Source organism: Colletes gigas, unplaced genomic scaffold (assembly GCF_013123115.1).
Source record: "Colletes gigas isolate AHSC1104 unplaced genomic scaffold, ASM1312311v1 Colletes_gigas_Sc00006, whole genome shotgun sequence".
In the NCBI taxonomy this organism is placed as follows: Eukaryota; Metazoa; Arthropoda; class Insecta; order Hymenoptera; family Colletidae; genus Colletes; species Colletes gigas.
Genome location: NW_025106635.1, coordinates 5,344,160 through 5,364,842, shown reverse-complemented (window position 1 = coordinate 5,364,842; position 20,683 = coordinate 5,344,160). Strand labels below are relative to the sequence as shown.

Genomic DNA, 20,683 nt, shown 5'->3' with positions numbered 1-20,683 from the left:
TCAGAGTGGAATATACTTTCCACGTTCTTCGACTGAAAGACGAACGAACCGAGGGCGGAAATGGGATTGTCTCGTCCAGCCCCAGCACCTTTCAGTTCGAGAAGTCTCGAAGAAGACGAGAAACGAAATTATCTTCCTATTACAGGTACACACCTCGTGTTTGTTCTTTCGACGGAAGTTGATATAACTCTTAGCTTGGCAAAGTTCCGCCGGACTTAAAGGAGTCGAAGTCAATGTACTCTGATTTCAATTTTTAATCCCCCGGAGGTGGGATCGTTTGATCACGTTCGAACGGTTACAATGGCGGTCGCTCTGAAATATCGTCTTTTTATCCTGAACGACGGGAGATGTTTGCAAGAAAATTTATGTTGCTGGAGATTGCGAGAAAATGAAAGAAACCTTACGGGTCGTAAGGAGTACGCGGATCCGACGTTATCACAGTTTTCCATTATGTTCCACCGAGGTGTACCATAAATACGTCATTCTAGGAGTATCTAAACTTTCTTTTGTCACAGCCACTCCCCCGAACTGTACACGACGAGGACGCAATAAAGAAATGTGATCACGACCGCTTATAAAATATTTCCAAAAACACCAATAACGTTCCACTTTCGATCCTTTTTTGTCAGAGAGAAAAGTATTAGCGAAATGGTGTTGCAAGGAAATTAGATTATTTCCATTACTTTGCTTACTTAAATATTTTTTTTAACGCGACGTGAAATGGTTAAAATAGTTCTCTCTACTGAACTTCCATCAAGACAGTAAACATCTGTCGTTGAAAGTTGTTCTCGTTGTGACACCGAATATATAATTTCCGGTAATTGCAAACGCTGTTTGACCAGTACTCGCGCATAGTTGCATTTCGTTCCATTAATTGATGAGCAAACGTTGGGATCAATTCCCACAGAACGATCCAATTACGAAGAGAAACGCGTTATCAGACCTGGCGAACAGTTGATTCAAGACACCGGCGAATTCCAAGAATATAATGATTACATACTTAATGGAACAATATTTTTATTATCCCTCACGTTTCATGTAAAATTCAATCAACGATTCCTCTCGTGATAATTTAGTTTTGGTCCCCGTTTCTAAGAACTTGCAGACCTCTACCAATTCCACGATCCGAGAGACACCGAGTCTCAAGATGAGCGAACGTTTCGTTACAAGATGGTTGATCTTCTCCGTCCCAATTTCGTCCAGAATTCATTCGTATGCGACGCTTCGACTTCCGCGTTCGTTGAACGTTACGTCGAAACGCCAAACCGTTGAACGAAATAATTTCCGGAGGTGTCTACCTTCTTCTCGCGACCGGGGAAATTCTAAAGGATCCGTCCGTTCTGTCAGGGAACGTTGCACGATTTATGATCGGGCGCCATTAACGACCCACTCGTTTTAAACCTTCGCGAACTTCCCGCCGAAATATCAGGCGCGAGAGATTTATACGAGAAGTCGGTAGTGACGTAGAAAACGAAGCGGCAACCGGGCTTTCTCGTAGTTTTATCGCTAAGAATTATCACTCAGCGAGTGTCCAACGCCTTCTCCGCTTTTCTCGAGAAGCTTTCCCGCGAAAAGAACTCCGTAGAATCTATTCAGGCTTTCCTATGTTGTTAATCTCTTAATACCCGCGATAGAGTACACCACAAAATAAAATCATCGACACGATTCGTGCGGTTTGTGAGAAATGCTAATTAAAAGGGTGGAGAGCGTACGCGAGATTAAGTAATCATGAGAATCGAGTATAAATTAACTATGAGCCGAACCGCGAGAGCCCTTCGTTCGCCAAATGTAAATATAGTTAATTACAGAAGTTTGCAAACGCCTGAAGTAAACATGCTCAGCGAAATTTCGTAAACATTTGCACCAGTTTTCTTATGAAAATTCAACATCAGAAATTTTTTTTTACACTTCGTAGTTTTTAATTTATTACGCAAACCAGCGAAACGAACGGTACATGAATTTTTAATGATTGGTACCGCTGTCCCTCTGTATTTCTAGGGTGTTTTCTGAAACTCACCTCGTAGAAGTAGAAGGAGTCGATCTCGGCCGTCGCGTTCACGTCGGACAGAGTGACGTTGACGTATTCCGGAAGGCTGTCGAAGCGATCCTCCGTCTGATTCACTCGACTCGGTTCGTCCAGCTTCGTTTGATTCCTTTCGGTTGTTCCCCGTTCCGCGTCACCTTCCACGGACATGTCGTCCAAAGCGGTTTTTAGCAGTCCCGCGGATTCAAGTTCTCACGCGTCGTCGAGCATCGTCGCGAAAATACTCGTCGCTTCGAGCGTCGGACGACTTCATGTTCTCCTCGCCCGGAAGCTGCTCGATTACTCGGTCGATTTATCGCGACCCCCTGGTTACAGTTCACGCGATCGATCTTTGCACATCCTCCCAGTAGTCCTGATCTACGAGATATTAACGATTTTACGACGGACCGGAAGGTTCAAACGGGCAAAGGGCGAAATTCGAGGGAACTTTTCGTACTATTCGAATCGGTCGATGGTCCTTTGATCGGGGACCAAGGATTTTCCACCTCGATTCCCTGAGAAGAATACTTCACTAGAGACGATTGGCTACGGAAGTAACGGAGCTAACAACGGTGCTTGCAATTTATAAGTTTGTTACACCGACTGGAAATGCTCCAGCTTTCGAAATTTGCGTTTCCGCGATGGCAACAACTTTCTTGGCTGATCTATTATTTTTCTCTATTTTTATAGATAATACGATTTACGTGTTTATTGCGCGTATTAATTGTTTATCTTACCGTATGAAATTTATCGCCTAAATGTATCGAATAATATGATAAAATATTTATTTCCAATTATTGCGTTTATCAATAGATGGTTTGCCGCTGGGAACGGGAGGTTAAATTAATATAGATTAATGCTAATATCGATGATTGTATTTAAATGTTAACTATATTTATTGGCAAATTAATGTTCCTTTGAGCGTATTTTGAAAGAATTGAAAGTCGACAACGAAGAAATAGTCTATTCAATGATAATTTTAGTCGAAAACAAATGTTTGGCCATGAATTGCTCGAGCTAATACGAGTATAAGTTATGTAACGTTTATTATTATCGCTCCAACGTATTAGTTTTAAAATAGTTCCTCGAATTCCGGAAAATTTGAATAACCAGGAACATATTTCACGTCAAAAAGACAGATGTGTTTATTGGACTTCGTGTCTTTATAAAATGAAAATCTAAAATCGATCGTGCTTGTAATTCATCCAACGTCGCGTTATCTTGTAATATCTGTGTATATCTTGTCAGGATCTTGTTAGCTAGTTCCATATATTATATCTATATTTTAAGAAGTGTTACAACCCACACTCCACGCCTAACTCTAAAACGAAAAATGTAGGCCCAGAATAGTGGTCGGAACTTTCAAAGGAAAAGCTGCGATAGCAGTAGTCCGTAAAGTTGAACATCCAAAGGGACGTATTGATGATTCGATTCGACGACAGCTGAAGTGCAAACAACGAAACACAGAATCTTGCTGAAATCCTATTCAAACTATTGAATGGAAATACCGCAGGATTTTGTACACGGAGATTCAGTATTGTTGAACGAAGGGTTGGTATTTGTTTTCGATGGAAAAAGATAGAAATAGTCGAAATTTTCATTGAAGTAATTTTAGCTTTTTCAGGAAACAGCCATTCTTTATTTTATTGTTATAGTCACTGTGGGTTTGGACGATTCCGTGCGTAATTAATCATACGCGTTCCATTTATATAGTCTACAAAATTAACGTCTCCTAAAGTGGACCCAAAGGCTAGTTTGAAACGTGGATTGTCACTGAACACTTTGAACGTTAATATCGCTAGAGCTTTCGAGAAACGCGAGACGCTCGTATTAAAACGCAAATCCTCTATGACTGAAATGCAGCTGTTTACGCACTAAGATGTATTATCGCAGCAAAACGTTCATTTTGAATCTCGGGGAGCTATATCACCCATCATTGAACGATAAAACTTTCTACTCGCGGAATCAAATCGATTCAAGTAATTTAGCTAACCGTACAGGGTGATTCTAATCACTGGACGTTACTTTTTTTCGACTAACGCAACATAACAAAGTTGTAGTGCTATACTACTCCGCTCGAAATTCGATAAAGTCTTTCACGATGTCGTTATTCATGATATCTTATTTTGGCGTGCAGAATTTCCCCTAAAATGTTGCCCACCTGTAGGCAAACGCTCGCTATAATGGGTTTGGCGTGGCGTTGCACGAAGGATCGATTTTGTTCCCGAACGGACGGGACTAGCAATTAATGCAATCAAAGTTTTCACCCGAGACGTTAATAATTGGAGGTAGCTGGGATCCTGTGCAATGTTTTCGAACGAAACCTAACCGAGAGAAAGAATATAACGATGTTGACGCGCATAAAAGGCCGCGACGTGACCGGTAGCAAATGGGACTCGTAAAAATCAGGATTTGCGGAAGAGAAGAACCTGTTTCAGAAGGAGTAACGTTTCCTCGCTACGTGGGAGAGTTTCGTTATAGCGGCCATATATTTCTCGTACCGACCTTTCCGCAAGATTCGAGGAGTAGATACCGGGGACAGAGAAAACGAAGACACTACGGTGAGATATGACGGAAGTAGAGTACAAGCTTTATACTCACGTATGTACGCACATTCGTCGTCTATAGAACAAATCCAAACAACGATCCTCGACCACGTTCGACGGCCTTCATCTTCCGTGCTTAAGAAAACTGTTATTTCCGCGGCTGAGAGACTAGCGTTCGTATCGAACGTCGCGTAGATTTATTCATGAAAAGGTGAATTTCACGGTAAACCGAGCCGTTTCTGGCGTATCAAATACGAATATGATTTTTTCTGTCCTTTTTCATTATCGTAGCAGCTTTCGTAAACACAAGATGGCCGACAAAATGTTCCTACGAGAGGTTGAAAATGTAGTATCGTGGAAAATGGAAGGAATAAAATCGCGAGCCGTCGCATTTAAAAGTAATGTAGAAACGTTCATAAATCTTCCGTGAAAATAAGACTGCTAAAAATTCCATGAACGCTGTAATAACATCAAGATCTTCTTCTTTTCATGTTTATAATTCAAACATAATTCCCTGCTCAACGAGGAATTTCGTTTTTGGAACGCAAAAAGCGATCATGGAATAAAATATTTGGGCCGAGGAAATTCATTCCTGTAGATAACATTTAAATTAATTTATCCTCGTACTTAGTATCGTCCCCTTTTCATTACTTGTGAAAATAAAAGCAAACACGCGTTTGAAATATTAATCTTTTCAATTCGAACGTTGTCATTATCGGATTCTATTCAATAATCGACAATCGAAATACTCATCAAAATAATATTTCAATGAATTTCGTTTTTATTCCATTTTGTATGCCCTGGTATAGAATCGTATTTCTCTTTACAAGGAATAGTTTTCTTGAATACATTGCTATAACCCTCCCGATCAAGGAATTGTCGTTATTACGAATTCCACGTTCACTGAAGAGAATCAAACTTAAATCGCGTAGACTCACTAAATACGAAGTAATTGAAGATTTGTAATCACAAATCGTATTACAAATGCAGCAGTATTGTTGTCCAACAATGGGCAAATGCAATCAGAGCAGTGGAAAAAAAGAATGGATTCGACATATTCATTGGAAGAAGCTCGAAAGGCGAATCAAACGAGCGTGGAAGCATTGTTCCCTTTCCTATTTTTAAGCCGATTTTTTCGCGTCCTATTTGCAAGTTTCATTCAGAGATAGGACGCAGAGATAATATTCGTCCTGTCACACAATGTTCTATTTCGTTTTTTGCGAATCGATGTGTCCAGTGCGTTCCAGCGAATTCCTGGCAAATTTACTTTCGCGAGCAATTGATACCTAATAAATTTTTCGTCGACGAATGATCCTTTTGTTCCTTCGTTCGCGAATACTGCCGTATGATGGATTAATTACTTCCGCGTGTATTGAACGCGTAATATTAAACGTCAACCCCGAGAAACCTAACGAATGTAAGAATTAATTAAACAGTATATGTTATTGGAACGCAACACCCACGTCAGATATAAAATTGTACAGTGTGTATTTAATTACTTTTTAGCAAAGAAATATAACTTCGGTTTTTTTACTTTTTGCACAAATTACGAACGTATGTTAAACTGGAAGTTGGTACCTGGAGATTGCTTACCCTGTATTAAACTTATCTAAGATATCCGTCCATACATACTGCACAATTTTCACTGCAATTTTTCACAGATTCCTGTCGTTTCGAGTATTTTCCGAGAGGTGGGATCAATCGAATGAATGGAACAATTGGACGGACTTTGGTCTAAAATCAATCGTTCTACGAACTTCTTTGATCCGGTCTAGAGTAAACTATAGTGAATCTTCTTCGGCAGAATGTCTAGAGGATAGATTGCAGGCGGTCGAACATCCAATTTCGAGAAATCGAGCCTAACAAAATATATTTCTTTCGAGAAACACTGACGAGCGTCGACGATCTCTCCTCGTCACGCAACAGGTTACAGTCTTTTACCTTTTCGTCGGCTCGATCTATTTCGAGAGGACTATATCGAATTAACCCGAACTGCATATTATATTTACCACCCACGAGAATAAATTCGTGTTCGAAACGATCGAACGATTTTCACAAGAACGAATTGTTTCTAATACAAGACCCACAGCAAAAAAGCAAACTTTATCGGAATTAAATTTGCAATTACGCGTTTCCAAACGATAAATAATCATTAGAGACCAACGTGCACCAATTTATTTGCGACATTCACCCGAATAGAATATTCATTCAAAAATGCTTTTGCTCGTCTGTGGGTTCAACCTTGCCAAATCTCTTTTCAAGAAGAATGAAAGGAGAACTATTAATCACGACGATTACAGAGTCAACCGAGAAAGGCTAAAGAACATAAAAGAAATTTTTGTCGCACTAGGAATGAATTCTGGCCGACAATTATAGCGAGAACGATCGTGGAGAACAAGAGAAAAGCGCCACGTTGGCTTTTTCACCTTCGACGAGAATCCTTGGACCGATTTTTTTTTAAGATCGGTACATGTTTGATCGTCCCTTCGAGTCACGGTGTTGTCGCGGGAGTCGATGAAATACAACGGGGACAACGAAACAGGAAGGATTGCGTGGGAAAAGGTTCAGGGGGAAGATGGAAAACGGGATCAGAACGAACGAGAACGTACTTGCTCGTACGACGCGCCGAACGCGACTGCGGAGTTTGCGAACAAACTCCCGGCGACTCCGCTTTCTTACTTACACTTCCGCGACCAATAACGTGCGTGCACAGGAGTTGGTGACTTTGTACGCATGTGCGAAGAAGATCCTGGTTGAAACGTGACCGGAACATTAGTCCCGGCATTCGCGAACTTTACCTCCGCGGGGGTGTATCGGATCAATGTTTTTACCTTTTTATTTCGGTACGCGATTCCCTCCCCTTTCGATCTTCTATGCCCCTCTAGCTCTCATCCATCGTAACAGATGCTTTAAGAAAAATACAATCGAATACGTAGAATTCGATTACCGTGATATTAAATGTTTTTATACCTTAAATTTGGTCCCACGGGACGTTCGACCCTTTGCAATTATTTTGATTAAGAACAGTATTTTACCTGGAATTATCGGTGCAGTAGGATCTAATGTAATGTATTTTCTACCAAATCAAGGGTGTAGAATTTACCTATAATACCTGTGACAGGTGATTTAGCAACACCCTGTACATAATGGTACATCGTAGGCGACAACCTATGACGCATATACTTTGTTCAATGACAGCTAGTGTGGGTGAAATGATTATCGGCGATTTCAGACGATAAATAAACATCATCGACGATATTCGATGCGGCTAAAATCGCACCGATGATAACATTGTTGGTGAAATGATTGTGACTCAACCTTAGAGTTAATACAATGCGTATATCTTCGTTTTTGATCGATTGTTATTTTTTTTTTTTAATGTTTGCGTAGGACAAAATTTGAAAAAAATATTTTCCATCGAGGACGACTGAAATCCACCATGTGCTACTCGTACTTCATTGTTCCATTTCACTAAAGTTACTCTGGTGCAAACCTGTTACATGAAAGTCAATGTCTCTTCTGTCTTTCATTCGGGACCAGTCCTGATTTAATACTTGTGAGATCGCGATGGCTACAAGCAGGGCAGAATTAACTTTTGAAACGATAATAATAAGTATATCTTTGCTCCGTATCGATCGACAGTTTGTTCAGTAAATAAATCGTTGTTTAGACTCTCCGAGTATTTTGGTTGGAACGCAACAATTTATTTTTGGTCAAAATTGTGGAGGCAACGTGTTCAGCGAAGAATGGAGCATAGAAAAGCATTCTGAAATCGTTGCTCCGCGCGAAACGGGATATTCCGTATAAGAAATTTCATGAAAAACAGGAATTTCAAAAGCCTCGGTGGATTATACCGTAAAAAGTTTTGCTGTCACCGGGAGTCGTGTATCAAAGAAACGGTCAGGACGACCAAGAAAAACGACCGTGGCTGTCGATCGATATACAGGGTGGCTTACTTAACGCGTTCACCTTGAACAGCTTGTAAAATTATACGTTGTAACAAAAATTGTTACCATACAAAAGTCGCTTTAAAATTATACATTTTATGTATAATCTTCGTGCCCATATATTCTATACATTTATATATTGATGGTATTATTATCGTTCAAAAAAGAATTACAGTGTATTTATATGTGTAATAGATGGACTACTGTAGTAGCCATTAATGCAAACCAGAAAAGTTCATAAATATAACTTTTACAGAGAGCATGGGAGCATGGAAGAGATGGTCGTTTAATTTCAATTCCAATATAAAATACGTAGATGTATCGCTATTTGCGATGGACTGTAATTATTTAAACATCAAATACTAACAGTTATAAACCTGCACCGAATTAATTACGCGCCCGCATCCGATCGCTAGCCAGTCGAAACGCGTACGTCGCCGACCGAGTCTCGCAAGTCTCGAATGCATTCGAATGTCTTTGCTTATCAGAAACAAACGGAAGCGAGATAGCCCGCATTTCGGCGCGCATCGATGACTAAACAGTTAGGCGAACAGCCTACAACGGACAATTGATAATTCGCGGCACGTCGTCGTTGCTGGACGCATCGTTCAAAGGACACTTTTTATTATCGTTACTTTTGCTTATCGAAACTGACTGTACGTTTCTCTGGCGATTTAGAAAACAGTAGAAAGCTATAAACGTTTCTCAGAAGAAGGATCGTAATATTTAACGGAGAATTGTGCTGTTTCGAAACTCGTGGCTTCCATTGTTGGCTAAATCCGCGTCTAAATTCCAAGCCTGAAAGGGATAATATATTGGGAAGTCTGTAAAGGGGTGTGGGGAGTTTCTGAATAAGTGTTTCAGACCTGCCTCGATCCCTGAAAGGACCCTGTAATGTGCTAATAGCAGCAAACGTCAGCGAGAAACGATTCCCTTCGGAAGCATCGTCTTCCTTAGAACATCAGCATACCCCCGAGAAAGGAGATAGGGCAGTCATAGCGTTCACAGGGGCGCGAATCGCTTGAAACTATACCGGCGACAAGTCGTTTTCGCGCGCGGAAGGGGAACAAAACTGACAAATTAACCGACTACGGGACAAACCGTCGCAAATTGCGTCGGTGGAAAACTTTGCTCTAGCGTTTGTTACTTGTTATTAACTAGCGTGACGAGAAACGAGCGTAATTTTTCATTTCCTCGTTCGTGTAAACGGGAAATTAAACTCGAAGACAACCCGTCACTATGGATCCTTTGAAAGAAATACTCTTCTGCACGTAGAACAGAATAATGGTAGTTTAGTAAATTTTTAATTAACCTGGAAATGAACTTTAACAGTGTCTGAGAAAACTAAAAATTAACATTGAAGCGAAAAGATTAAGAAACGTTCGATTATTCCAATGGATTATTCTGTAACGATAATTGAACGGAACAGCAACAGAAATGAAACGATGATCGAAGCAGCATTCAACCTGCTCAATGCGCGCCTAGCCTTAGGGACTTCGTTGCGCATTGAACGATCGCAATACCATTTGCTGTGCTATTCAATTATGCTGTCAGTTAGGATTAAGAAACACGCAATAAATTGTTGTACGTGCGTTTCTACGTCATAATTATTATTAGCTGATATCCGAGCTCACAAAGGAACCGCTTGCAACATCCACGTTCAAGCCGAGTTCCAATTTCTCATGATGCAGTTGCATCTCGTACTTATTCTACAAAAGCTTGTAACTTCCAAACAAAATACTTTCTAACTCAATGTAATTGCTGAAGCACGAAAGACAAAACAACAACAAAAAGAAATTTACGGAAACGGAGACTCGAAGTTTACCGATTTCATAATGAAACGAGTCTCGTAGTCTCGTGGAACGCGATGTACAATCAAATCTTCCAAGTTAAAAAAGCCTCTTGGCCGACACTGTAACAAGTTTCGCCTGGATGCCTGGAAACATTGGTGTACCGTCCTCGTCCAGGACATCTTCGTAATTTCTCACGAGGAGCACCTCGAAACCGCAACGCTCGGACAGCTTTTGTGAAATCGGCGACGTAAACATCGTGGCTGTTACCGGGATGTTGTACTCTTTCCCTATCTTCTCCCTGCGACAGAAACCAAGGGTCGACGATAACGAAAGCAAGATTGGAATTTCGAACGTTTCGAATACCGAAATGGCTATAATTAACTGACGACTGTTTAATTACAGGCTCGCGTACCTGGCATTAAGAATATGGGCGCCCAGAGCAGCTCCTCGATACGACGGGTCCACGGACAGGCCAATGGCGGACAGGTATCTGTCTACTCCATATTTCTTGTACACGCCGGCTTCTTTGCACAGTTCATTTAAAATGCGCGTTATGCGTTTCCCCTTTTCCGTCTGTAAATCGTATTGCAAGGACCTTTTTATTCCGATCCGTGTCCATATTTCATCGACCAAGAATTAGGAAGAAAGGAAAACGAATCACCTTGAAATGTTCAAACTCCTCGTGTTCTCCTTCGAAAGATAATCCCAGCACGTTGCAACCAGCGACGATTGGTTTGCCGCCATTAGGGTCCTCCGCAAACGCCCCTACGGACAATCCTTGATGCAATATATCCTTCCAAAGACTTCGAAAATTTGCTACGTACTCCGAGTCGTCTACCCCATCTGAAATATCCGATGGAATCAAATGCATTACTAACACTATCGATATACAGATTGACTGTTTGCTAGCTTTCAATGTGATAAATTTCAAACTAAATACTTCAACTTATAAAGCTTGTTAAAATTGTTTATTTTATCGTACGAGTTGGATAACGCTTGGCTATTAGTTGTAAAAATATCACATCTTTGATTACGGTGTTATCTGTTAAAGAGCGTTAGTAAAGATCACTATCGGCGCTACGCAATCTTGTAACATAAACAACAGGAATTACGAAGATAAAACGTGACGAAACGGAACATAAATGAGAACAGTTATAAACTAGCACGACAAAATATCATCGAGAAATAATGCATTAACAAAATAAGGATTATAGTCCGAGTCCAAAAACTTGCAGGATGAATTGCTCGTTTTACCGATTGTTCTATTTTATCGTCTTATTTTTCGGCGAAACTGATCGCTCGCCATATATCGTTCTGTTCCTAATTGTAGCCTCGCGTAACTAATTACTGCGAAGCATACGAAAACATGTGGTTAAAATATAAATACCACGACTACGCGGACTTTTTTTTGCCGTGTCACGTTTACAAATGCCAGTGTAATAAGAGAACATGACCGTTGCAAACGTTGTATTCTTGTAAACAGCATGCTTCAACATAATATACGTCGAACAGCTGAAATTTCATCGGTTTATATTATAGTAATAATAACGAGTTACGTAATTTGCTCGATACATGTCAATTGGGTAAAACTAGGTATCCGTATGGTTTCTATGGTAATTTATTGCTCAGTTTATGTTAACATAAAAACTTAACAGATAACACCGTAATCAAAGATGTGATATTTTTACAACTAATAGCCAAGCGTTATCCAACTCGTACGATAAAATAAACAATTTTAACAAGCTTTATAAGTTGAAGTATTTAGTTTGAAATTTATCACATTGAAAGCTAGCAAACAATCAATCTTTATTGATGAAAAAAATACTGTACATGCTTATAAGATGAATAAATATATCTGCAAAATATCAATGCACAACAGCCTGCCTACCATATAAAAAAAAAATCATAAAAAAGGTCGAAAAAGTGACAGCCTAGACAACAATACCCCCTAAGGGGTAATCAATAAATATTAAAAATTGTAGGAGTTATAACGTCTTGTTTAAGGTGCTCCAACGATTCCTACCGATCAGGTAATTTGAATCAGAGGAGGTTAAAGTATCTTCATTAGGAAGAGAGAAGTAAAAATCTCAATAAATAATCTCAATAAATGACTTTCCTTTGTCTTTAGCATATTAAACAAAATAGTAAGACTCAATATTTTTTTAAATCTCTAGTTTCAGCGATAGAGGTGTGTCTACTGAATAATCTCCCCAAAGTCAATCGGTCTGCTAGATCTTGAAATACCATAGAAGCCAATTTAAATGCATTTTTTTTAAACAAGAAGTTATAACTCCCACAATTTTTAATATTTTTTTATGAAAACAATACTGTATACAACTCGGTACAAAACAGCCTACCTATCATTAAAAAAAAATCACAAAAAAGGCCGAAAAAATGAGTCTAGACAGCAATACCACCTTCAGTTTCGATTTAAAAATAGCATATGAATATTTACATAGTCGAATTAATATTGATGCGTTACGAAAGAATAACAGAACGACTGTTATTCCGAATAGTTCTAATTTTCATTTCCAATGAACGTAAACTTACTCATGCTTTTGCAAATGGGCTCGTCGGCAAGGAAGTAGGTGCCCATGTGATCGAGGATTTCTTCATACCTGTCCTCGGGTATTTCTTGAATGAAAATCTTCACCGGTGGTTCCTTACTATTCTTTTTCACATACTCGATCACGTTCCACACCTTTGCTTGGCCAGGGGGTTTTACAGGAAACTTGATTGGCGATTTTTTGCTCATTTTGTTTGCCCGACGAAAGATCTACAGAAACCTGACCAAATAATTTAACTGACTAAAATTCGCTGCAAGATCACCGAGATGGTACAGAGGAACTACCTCACGCCTCGTTACTGTCACTTTGTTGAAGTCTTTTAGCGGAATGACCGATAAATTGCGCAACGCGTTTCATGTCAGCACTATCAGACTCGATAAGTTCCGCCACCAACGTTGCTATGATTTTATAACTTCGTGCATATGCAATTGCCTTCTTGATAAGAAAATTATTCTTTTCAAATTGGCGTTTCCATTATCACGAATGACTATTCAGAAAAATTTCTAATTCTTTTCACTCGGAAATATGTTTCAAGGTCCACGCAATAACAATTTATTTCTTTATGATGAATATACACTTGGAACTATACATAGAAACGCTATTAGCAATGATTCCTTAAATATAGAAGTGTTGGTATTAGAGAAACAATTTATTATTCCCAAGCATTGTTTTTCTAAATATTTTCCCACGCCAGTTGTTAAATATTGCATAGAGTCGCTTGAATATATTTGGTGAGGTTGAAAAAGATCCATTTTATCGCATAAACCATTAATATTGTTGTGCCTAAATTTTTCAGCGAAAAAAAAATTTCAAGTCGTTCTAAAAAAATTATTTTCAGCTGCGGGGGTCAATTTCAATCATTTTTGGTGAATAGACATATCCCCAAAATCCTACTCAGTTTCGAGAAAAAAATTCGAATAGGTGTGAAACATTTCGACGAGAAAAAAAAATTTCAAATCGTTCTAGAAAAATTATTTTTCGCTGCAGGGGTCAATTACAATCATTTTTACAACCATCTCAGAATAGAAAGAAATTTCAATTTATTATAATAAAATAATAATTTTAAGTTACCATCTAGCGTTGAAGACAACGTAGTATCTTTCGACTCTGGGCGTTCTGCCATAGATGGCGCTCAGAGTACTCTTTTTTTTCCTATAGTAAGTTCGAATTTTAACCTAGTAAGTAGTTGTTCCTCGTTACGAGACGTACTAAAGCTTTCGATACACACTTCTGTACACGAAGTATTTTACTCCAACTGAACTTTCCTTGCAATTTGATAGTAAGTTTAGATCGAATTTAATTCTGTTAATTATTTACGAATTAGTACTTTAATGTTTGAAACATTGCTGGTCCATTTACACGAGTTAATTTGGTATTAAATTGTTACATTAAGAAGAAGAATAGTTTATACAAAAACAGTTGTCTTTATTCATTTACATCGTTAATTCGTATTTACATTATACGTACAAACGTAATTCATAGAGGTACAGATTACTTCAATTATTTCGCAAATTTCTACGAACATTTTATTTCTCCACAAAATCTGTTTTGAAGTCATAATCGTCGGAGGTCGTGATACTGAACTCGCTAAGTTTTCCTGACAAATTAACAGCCAGCTTTTCTATAAAATTTAATTAATCGTCAGTAATAGAAATCACGCTTTTTAAGATGAAATAACTTTCCAAGTAAATACACACCGCTTCTGGCTTGGGCTCTCTTTTCTTTTTTAAATTGTAATTTCTTAATTTTGTTTAGTTTCTGATTGCCTTCGATTTCAAAAAGCGGGTCCACCTTTTTCTTTCTCGACTCGTCCATATTTTTCTTTTTATTTTCAATTTTTTTATTCAACTTTTTCTGCACTTTAATTTCCTGTAAATTGTTATATTTACTCGTGATTACCGAATTAAGAAAATTATTTTTCAAATATGTATTAATTTTTACTTACTGCTTCCTTCTGGATCTCTAATTCCATTGCAGATGTAACTGGACCAGTACTCTCGATCAACAGAGAATTAACAGTCTGCTTATTCGCGATTTGTTCCTCGAATGTATCTAGCATCATTTTTTCTTCTGTAGCAAAACTGTCGATATCGAATTCTTTATTCATTTGGCTCACAATTTCCGCGGATATGTGACAAGTTGGTTCTTCGGGTGGTACCGTGTAGTATCTATAAGAACGACGGATATATTTAAATATGTTAAAGATAGTGAAGTGTAACCCACCATAAATACCTAATTTTTCCGGAATTCCAATCCTCGAGGATGCTGCGAGCTGCCGCTACAGTATCGGGTATGCCACCTTTTTTAAACTTTCCCATTCTAGTAGCTCTTAAAGCAAAGAATTCATCGGGAGTAGAAAATTCTGGCACGTCGTACAATTCCATAATTTGTGGTTTGGAAACTCTCTTCAAAATCGCGGTTGCCGGCGTATACGGGTCTCTTAAAGACTGTATTTTTACCGCGTTTTTTAAAGCGAAGGACGAGTCGTCAGGTTTCTCTCCTGGAGAATGATTAGCAAAAACTATCCCTGGAGAGTCCAGCAACTTTATTTTTGAATCCAGTTGTACTGCCTGCATAGCTTTCGTTATTCCTATAGACACGGAATTAATCGATGTAAAGAAGGAACTTAATATATACACAGATTTAAAAATATTATTACATACCTGGAGTATTTCCTACGTTACAAGCTTTGCTACGTTTCAAAGAATTAATTACACTAGATTTTCCGACGTTTGGAAGTCCAACAACTCCCACTCTAATACTAGTTTTAACATTGCCGGCATTACGGCAATAATTCGCAAGCAGTGACAAGAGCAATTCTGCACCAAAGCAAGTGCTACCCTGTATCATAGTCTCCGTTTTTTTCCCTAATTTTCTTCTACCTAACTTTTTTGACTGAATTTGAGTAGATGATTTAAATGCAACAGCTGGCAAACTAATACGCAAATACTTCAACCATTGGTCTAAGTTCTGCCTAGGTATTAAATCAGCCTTATTTAGAACAATAACCAATCGTTTATTTCCCTTTGCAGATCGCACTGCTTCTTCAACCTATAATATGCACAAGTTGTTTAATGTAATTATTTATAGTATATATTTTATTTTACCTGTTTACATCTGGTTCCCAAAGGATCTCTAGCATCTACAACTTCTAGAATGACATCAGCTGCATCCAACACTTTCTTGAACTCTTTGTAGTATGCTTTTAGAGAATTTTCTTCCTTAGACAAAACATCTTTTATTTTTTCATGTACTGTATCCGTTCTAGTCTCATTATGTTCTGCTTGCTTGTGTTCTGCCGCTGAAACTAAACCTTGTAGGCCAGCTTTGGCAAGATCCTCTTTTTTTTTTTGACGTGCAGCGTCGCGTAATTTTTCTTTTTCTTCTTCGTGTTGCTTCTTCATAGCTTCTACTTCCTTTAATATATCTTCCTTAAAAGGACACTGATTTGGAACTTCGATCACCTTTGGTTTCTCTATAAAATTTAAAGGAATATTTATATTGTCCCGAGTAAACGTAAGTGCGGATAATTGTTTATTAACGAAGATATAATGTTTACTTTTAGGATGTTTCTTGGCTTCTTTCCTCAATTTTCGATTGTGTTCACGAACTTTCTTCTCTATTTTATATCTCTTCCGGGCTGGCATCCGCTTACTTTGTTTTTCTGGAATAATTAGAATACTAAATAATGTAGAGTATGCACGTAAATACAAAAATCTCATATGATGGAAACAATTTGGAATAAATATAACCTATACGTATGGATTAAATTAAAATAACGTAATTGTTGTATTTACTTAAACAAAATTTCGCCATTTTTGTAAGTTTCCTGTACTAATTCGTAACACTTGTGTACAATGAATACAAATGTATTATAAAGCTAATAAAATAGAGTTTAAATTATCACGTGTACAGTAGTGTGTCCGTGAAAAATGTTAGGTTAGGAATCAACACAACTAGTGTGGCAAACGTAAGAACATGCATAGGGAATTCAGGGCATGCAAAAAATTGACTGATTTTAATTTAATTTCATGGAAACACTAATTTTTCTATATTTTTCCTAAGTTGTAATCATAACGAAGCATTGCTAATTAATAGAAAAAATCCATTTATGTTGCGAACAAGTGTATTAAAAATGTAACAATTTGAACAATGAAGATATGTGAACAGGGCCGTGAAGAGACAGGTATAAAAAGGGTGGGTGCCTTAGGCGTCATATAATTTTTGAATTGACAAGATCGCTAGGAAATGGAAGATAAATCAGCCACTGTATCGTTGACATTGCTTCAACGTCACGTAGAAATTTCAATACTTTTACGGGAAACTGAAATTTGTTGAAAGACAGTGAAAGGTATAACTTGTATGCATATGAGAATTCTCACACTTTCATTCCGCCTGGCAAAAAAGTAGTTGTTTAGCAGCCCAGAGACGAGATCGTGGTAGTAAGGTCGGAATGGAAATTCTCATAAATTATTTCGTGCTGTGAAATCGCTGTTTCGTGGATTTTCATTGAACAAGTGATACAGTTTCTCTACACTTATTCTCACGATGTTACTTTCATAATATCATTGTTCTCACATTGAATTAAATGAAATACCATTCACACTCGAAGCAAGGAATGTTATATTTTTCATTCATCGTAACGCAAGAAGATTTTTTGACTTATAAAAAGTAAACAAAATTCTTAGTTACTAAATTTAAAGTTTCACGGTATTCTTTTTAGATCACCTGCAATCTTATCGCTTCGGTACGTGCGCGTATTCACACTATATTCGTAAATTGACCTTGAATGACCTCATCTAATGCAGGTCATTGTTTTCGTCTTTTTGAGTGTTACAATGTTAAGTAAAACAAGTAGGAGAATCTATTTAAAACTTGAAGGCTACGTTTCCAACATTCGAAACACCTATGCTCCGGTAAAAGAAGTTCTTTACGCGAAGTTTAATGTTCCTCCAGAACGTTAACTTTCATCCGAAATAGTTTTAGTTGTCGCTAATAATTTCGATGATATTCGGGTGGGTAAATGAAAATAAAGGGCATCCGTTGCAAGCGTGTCAGCTAATAAAAAAAGAATTTCGGCATCAAATACAGGTATTCCGCATTCTGATATAGAATATGGCAATCTCCACGTTCGAAAGAGTGCTTTTTCTGCATCCGATTCATTAACAGAACGTCGAGTGGTGGGGGTAAGCTGGGAACGTCGGGTATCGCCGGTAGACGGCGTGCGTCGGACCAGTTCATTTCTGTAATGGCCGCTGTACAGCGTTGTCGGTGAATCGGTCTCTTTCGCATTCTCGCGAACAAGCTCCAGCGTTTTGTATCGTTTTCACGAGAACCCGGTGCGCGACGATCAAACGTGACAAGAGGTGTGGTGTTAAGCAGTGCACAGTGTACGGTGGTAGTACATAGCAGTGGAACCGCGACGTACAATCTACCCGTAGAAAATTCAAATCGTATTCGCGGTGGTCTTCCCCACTGTTTACTCGATTCCGGCGACAAAGGTGCAAAGGTGGCAGACAGAAGAATAAAATCGTGCTGGTCGCGAGGAATCGTTACACGATCAAGGATCGCGCGATGCGATCGAATCACGACGATCAACGTCGCGTCGTGTCGGGGTCGCGCGATTCCATCGACGGTAGCTTCGCTCTCAGACAGTAAACAAAAGTGACAGCGTGCGCGGAGATGCCGAGTTCGGTCATGCCTCCCGTCTCGACCGTGCCTGTCGACAGTGTTTGACGTGTTGTTTCTCGCGAGCAGCTCGAGATTTCTCTCACGTGGTTCAAGGTCTTCTAAAATCATCCTGACGCCACGGTGCCAACGAAGAGGCCCCCAGTAAGTTTCACGGCGCTTTCGCGATCGAACGTGTGCCCGACAGTTGTCACTGACAAGCAACGTCAACCGGGTTTTTCTCGCCGGTTATTGGCTGTGTTCTTGTGTCTTCGCCGAGGACACGTCGCCCCGGGGATATCCCGCGAGCGCGTATCCACGGAACGTGGAAAAACAACGGGTTACAATACATCGTCTTCGTTTGCGCAGGTATGTCGCTTCGATTTTGTTTTTCCGCTACATCCAAGACGCGGTGCACCGACCTTACCATCGCAGTTTTCGTGTTTCCCTTCGGTCCAACGGAAGAACCCCGTGAACTATGCCACAGCGACGAAGGCACCTAGCGTTCCGTGGCGGTTGTTTTCTTGCTGGCTTTTTGCGTGGCCAGGTGTTAAGCGTACAGGGAAACTGTACTGTTTTATATAATCTACTTATCGCTGCCTCTTACCGCGTTTGAAATAGTGACAGGCGGTTGGACGAACTTGCGTATTCGCATTAAATTACTTTTCTTGCTTTTAACGCGTTCGCGGTGGTCGCTCGTAACCGGCGCCTTCGACAAAACAAATAAATCTTGATAGTCTTGAACTTTCGAATAACGTTAATCTCGTTACGAAGGCTTGAAAATAATACGTAGGGGACATTTATATTTATCTCACCGTAATTTGCACGAATGTAGAGCATATTCCTAGATACGAGAATTGCGTGACGATCACGTGCTAAAGAAGTATTTGCTTATCGTTTGTTTTCGAACCTGTCGCGCGTATTGCAGGCGCGTAGCAACGCGACGAAAAAATACAATTCGCGTGAAGTGTTTCGTTGCGTGGAATTTGCTCGCGATTTCGGATCGTTTGGTCGTCAGGGGTTGTATGTCAAAACTGGGACACGATCGTGAATCGTGACACTGTACATAAACCATATTTTCTAGAAACGCACTTGCAGCGTAACGTTCCCAATTAAATGCGCACGATTATGCTAGTTGCACTGTGTAATTTATCACAAGTTGCATTTCTCGTGTGTGAAAACGATGATCCGCTGCACCGGTGGAAGAAGTAGCGCTGCTTTGTAAATCAAATCGCCGCGTACAACCGTGTAACGTATCATCGTGCGTTCAGGTAACGTGCACACACCACCACATCCGTGTTATTTAACAAATTCGTCCGCATTCCCGGTGCTAGGAACTTGGCGTATTATCATACGATGCACGTTGCTCGTCTAGCGCCAAAATTCGCGTTCGTTCGAGCGTCGTTAACAGTTCCGGTGTGCTTAATTTGCAAACACGGGAACACCGGCAAAGTTGCTACGATCGTTCGAAAGTTGTACGCCTGGAATTGTGAAATAAACCGAGAATTTCTGGTTAGAAACTTGGCATCGAAAGTCCTTGGCTCGGGGTTAGTTACGGACCACGCATGATTTAGGTTTAGATTCGATGCACTCAAGTGAAGTAGGTATGGGTAAATAGAGGCGTAAGTCAGGCTGGGTTAGGCATGTGTTCGACACAGGCTAGGTTATACAACGCGTTTGCACGGGATTCGATACGAATTCATGCCTTAAGAGAGTTCCCTCGAATTTTTTTGCAAGAAAAAAAATTAGAAAAGATATGATATTCTAATAGCAAATGAGTTGCTAATGATATATTGCCTTGTTTTATTAAATTTAAATAGTTACATATTTAGCTCATCACGTTGGCTGCCGCGTGACCTACCGGTAGGTCGCTTTTTAGGAGAATTTACGACACCGTATCATCGATTTCTCGGTAAACACGCGAAAGAAATTTAGGCAATTTAAATATACTTGTTATTAATATATGCACACGAATACGTTTCTTTTAAATGTTTTTTCCATATCGTCGTTCGAAAATTAAGAACTATTTCTGTTTAACAGGAAGCTATTAATCGTTCGAGATAATTATGTATTGCTAAATTATCCAGTAATTGGAGTGTTCGAACGATTGGTAGTGCTATTTTTAAAGCAGGATAAACGT

General features: G+C 39.2%; 4 protein-coding genes across 17 annotated transcripts in view; 1 reads left to right on the top strand and 3 right to left on the bottom strand.

Moving 5' to 3' along the window:
- LOC122395524 (cardioacceleratory peptide receptor) overlaps nucleotides 1-7,234 on the bottom strand; it is a 46,037-nt gene extending 38,803 nt beyond the window's left edge. For 2 of the 14 annotated variants that reach the window (XM_043393163.1, XM_043393164.1), the window contains exons 1-2: nucleotides 6,996-7,233; nucleotides 2,018-2,401 (exon numbers count right to left, since the gene is read on the bottom strand). In XM_043393163.1, the coding sequence (XP_043249098.1) occupies nucleotides 2,018-2,194 (177 nt within the window). In that variant the 5' untranslated portion in view covers nucleotides 2,195-2,401; nucleotides 6,996-7,233. Of the gene's footprint in view, nucleotides 1-2,017; nucleotides 2,402-2,480; nucleotides 2,539-4,624; nucleotides 4,898-6,162; nucleotides 6,956-6,995 lie in introns of those variants that run through there. The other 12 variants (XM_043393153.1, XM_043393151.1, XM_043393155.1 and 9 more) reach the window with 12 other exon arrangements.
- Nucleotides 7,235-8,635: 1,401 nt separating this feature from the next.
- Nucleotides 8,636-13,228, bottom strand: LOC122395716. Its single transcript, XM_043393515.1, has 4 exons — nucleotides 12,860-13,228; nucleotides 10,971-11,152; nucleotides 10,722-10,882; nucleotides 8,636-10,607 (listed from the first exon to the last, which is right to left on the bottom strand). Exons 1-4 carry the CDS (start codon nucleotides 13,062-13,064, stop codon nucleotides 10,406-10,408), a joined length of 750 nt encoding a protein of 249 aa, XP_043249450.1. The 5' UTR covers nucleotides 13,065-13,228; the 3' UTR covers nucleotides 8,636-10,405.
- Nucleotides 13,229-14,228: 1,000 nt separating this feature from the next.
- LOC122395761 (guanine nucleotide-binding protein-like 3 homolog) lies at nucleotides 14,229-16,821 on the bottom strand. The gene is made up of 8 exons (XM_043393604.1): nucleotides 16,674-16,821; nucleotides 16,436-16,540; nucleotides 15,984-16,351; nucleotides 15,540-15,927; nucleotides 15,109-15,466; nucleotides 14,822-15,044; nucleotides 14,574-14,745; nucleotides 14,229-14,497 (listed from the first exon to the last, which is right to left on the bottom strand). The coding sequence occupies exons 1-8, from the start codon at nucleotides 16,690-16,692 to the stop codon at nucleotides 14,403-14,405; spliced, it is 1,728 nt and encodes a 575-aa protein (XP_043249539.1). The 5' UTR covers nucleotides 16,693-16,821; the 3' UTR covers nucleotides 14,229-14,402.
- A 1,313-nt stretch (nucleotides 16,822-18,134) lies between these two features.
- Nucleotides 18,135-20,683, top strand: part of LOC122395988 — a 41,426-nt gene continuing 38,877 nt past the window's right edge. The window contains exon 1 of the mRNA XM_043394023.1: nucleotides 18,135-18,912. The gene's annotated coding sequence lies outside the window, so the exon portion shown is untranslated. The remainder of the gene's footprint in view (nucleotides 18,913-20,683) is intronic.

Bases quoted from the DNA above. Each gene is read 5' to 3' on its own strand.
- LOC122395716 (XM_043393515.1), bottom strand. From the start codon at position 13,064: ATGAGCAAAAAATCGCCAATCAAGTTTCCTGTAAAACCCCCTGGCCAA. The intron at 10,883-10,970 runs GTGATTCGTTTT...TACGATTTACAG, and splicing joins AGGAGTTTGAACATTTCAAG to ACGGAAAAGGGGAAACGCAT. The intron at 10,608-10,721 runs GTACGCGAGCCT...TTTCTGTCGCAG, and splicing joins GCCCATATTCTTAATGCCAG to GGAGAAGATAGGGAAAGAGT.
- LOC122395761 (XM_043393604.1), bottom strand. The intron at 16,352-16,435 runs GTAAACATTATA...TAAATTTTATAG, and splicing joins AGCCAAGAAACATCCTAAAA to AGAAACCAAAGGTGATCGAA. The intron at 14,498-14,573 runs GTGTGTATTTAC...TAAATTTTATAG, and splicing joins GAGAGCCCAAGCCAGAAGCG to AAAAGCTGGCTGTTAATTTG.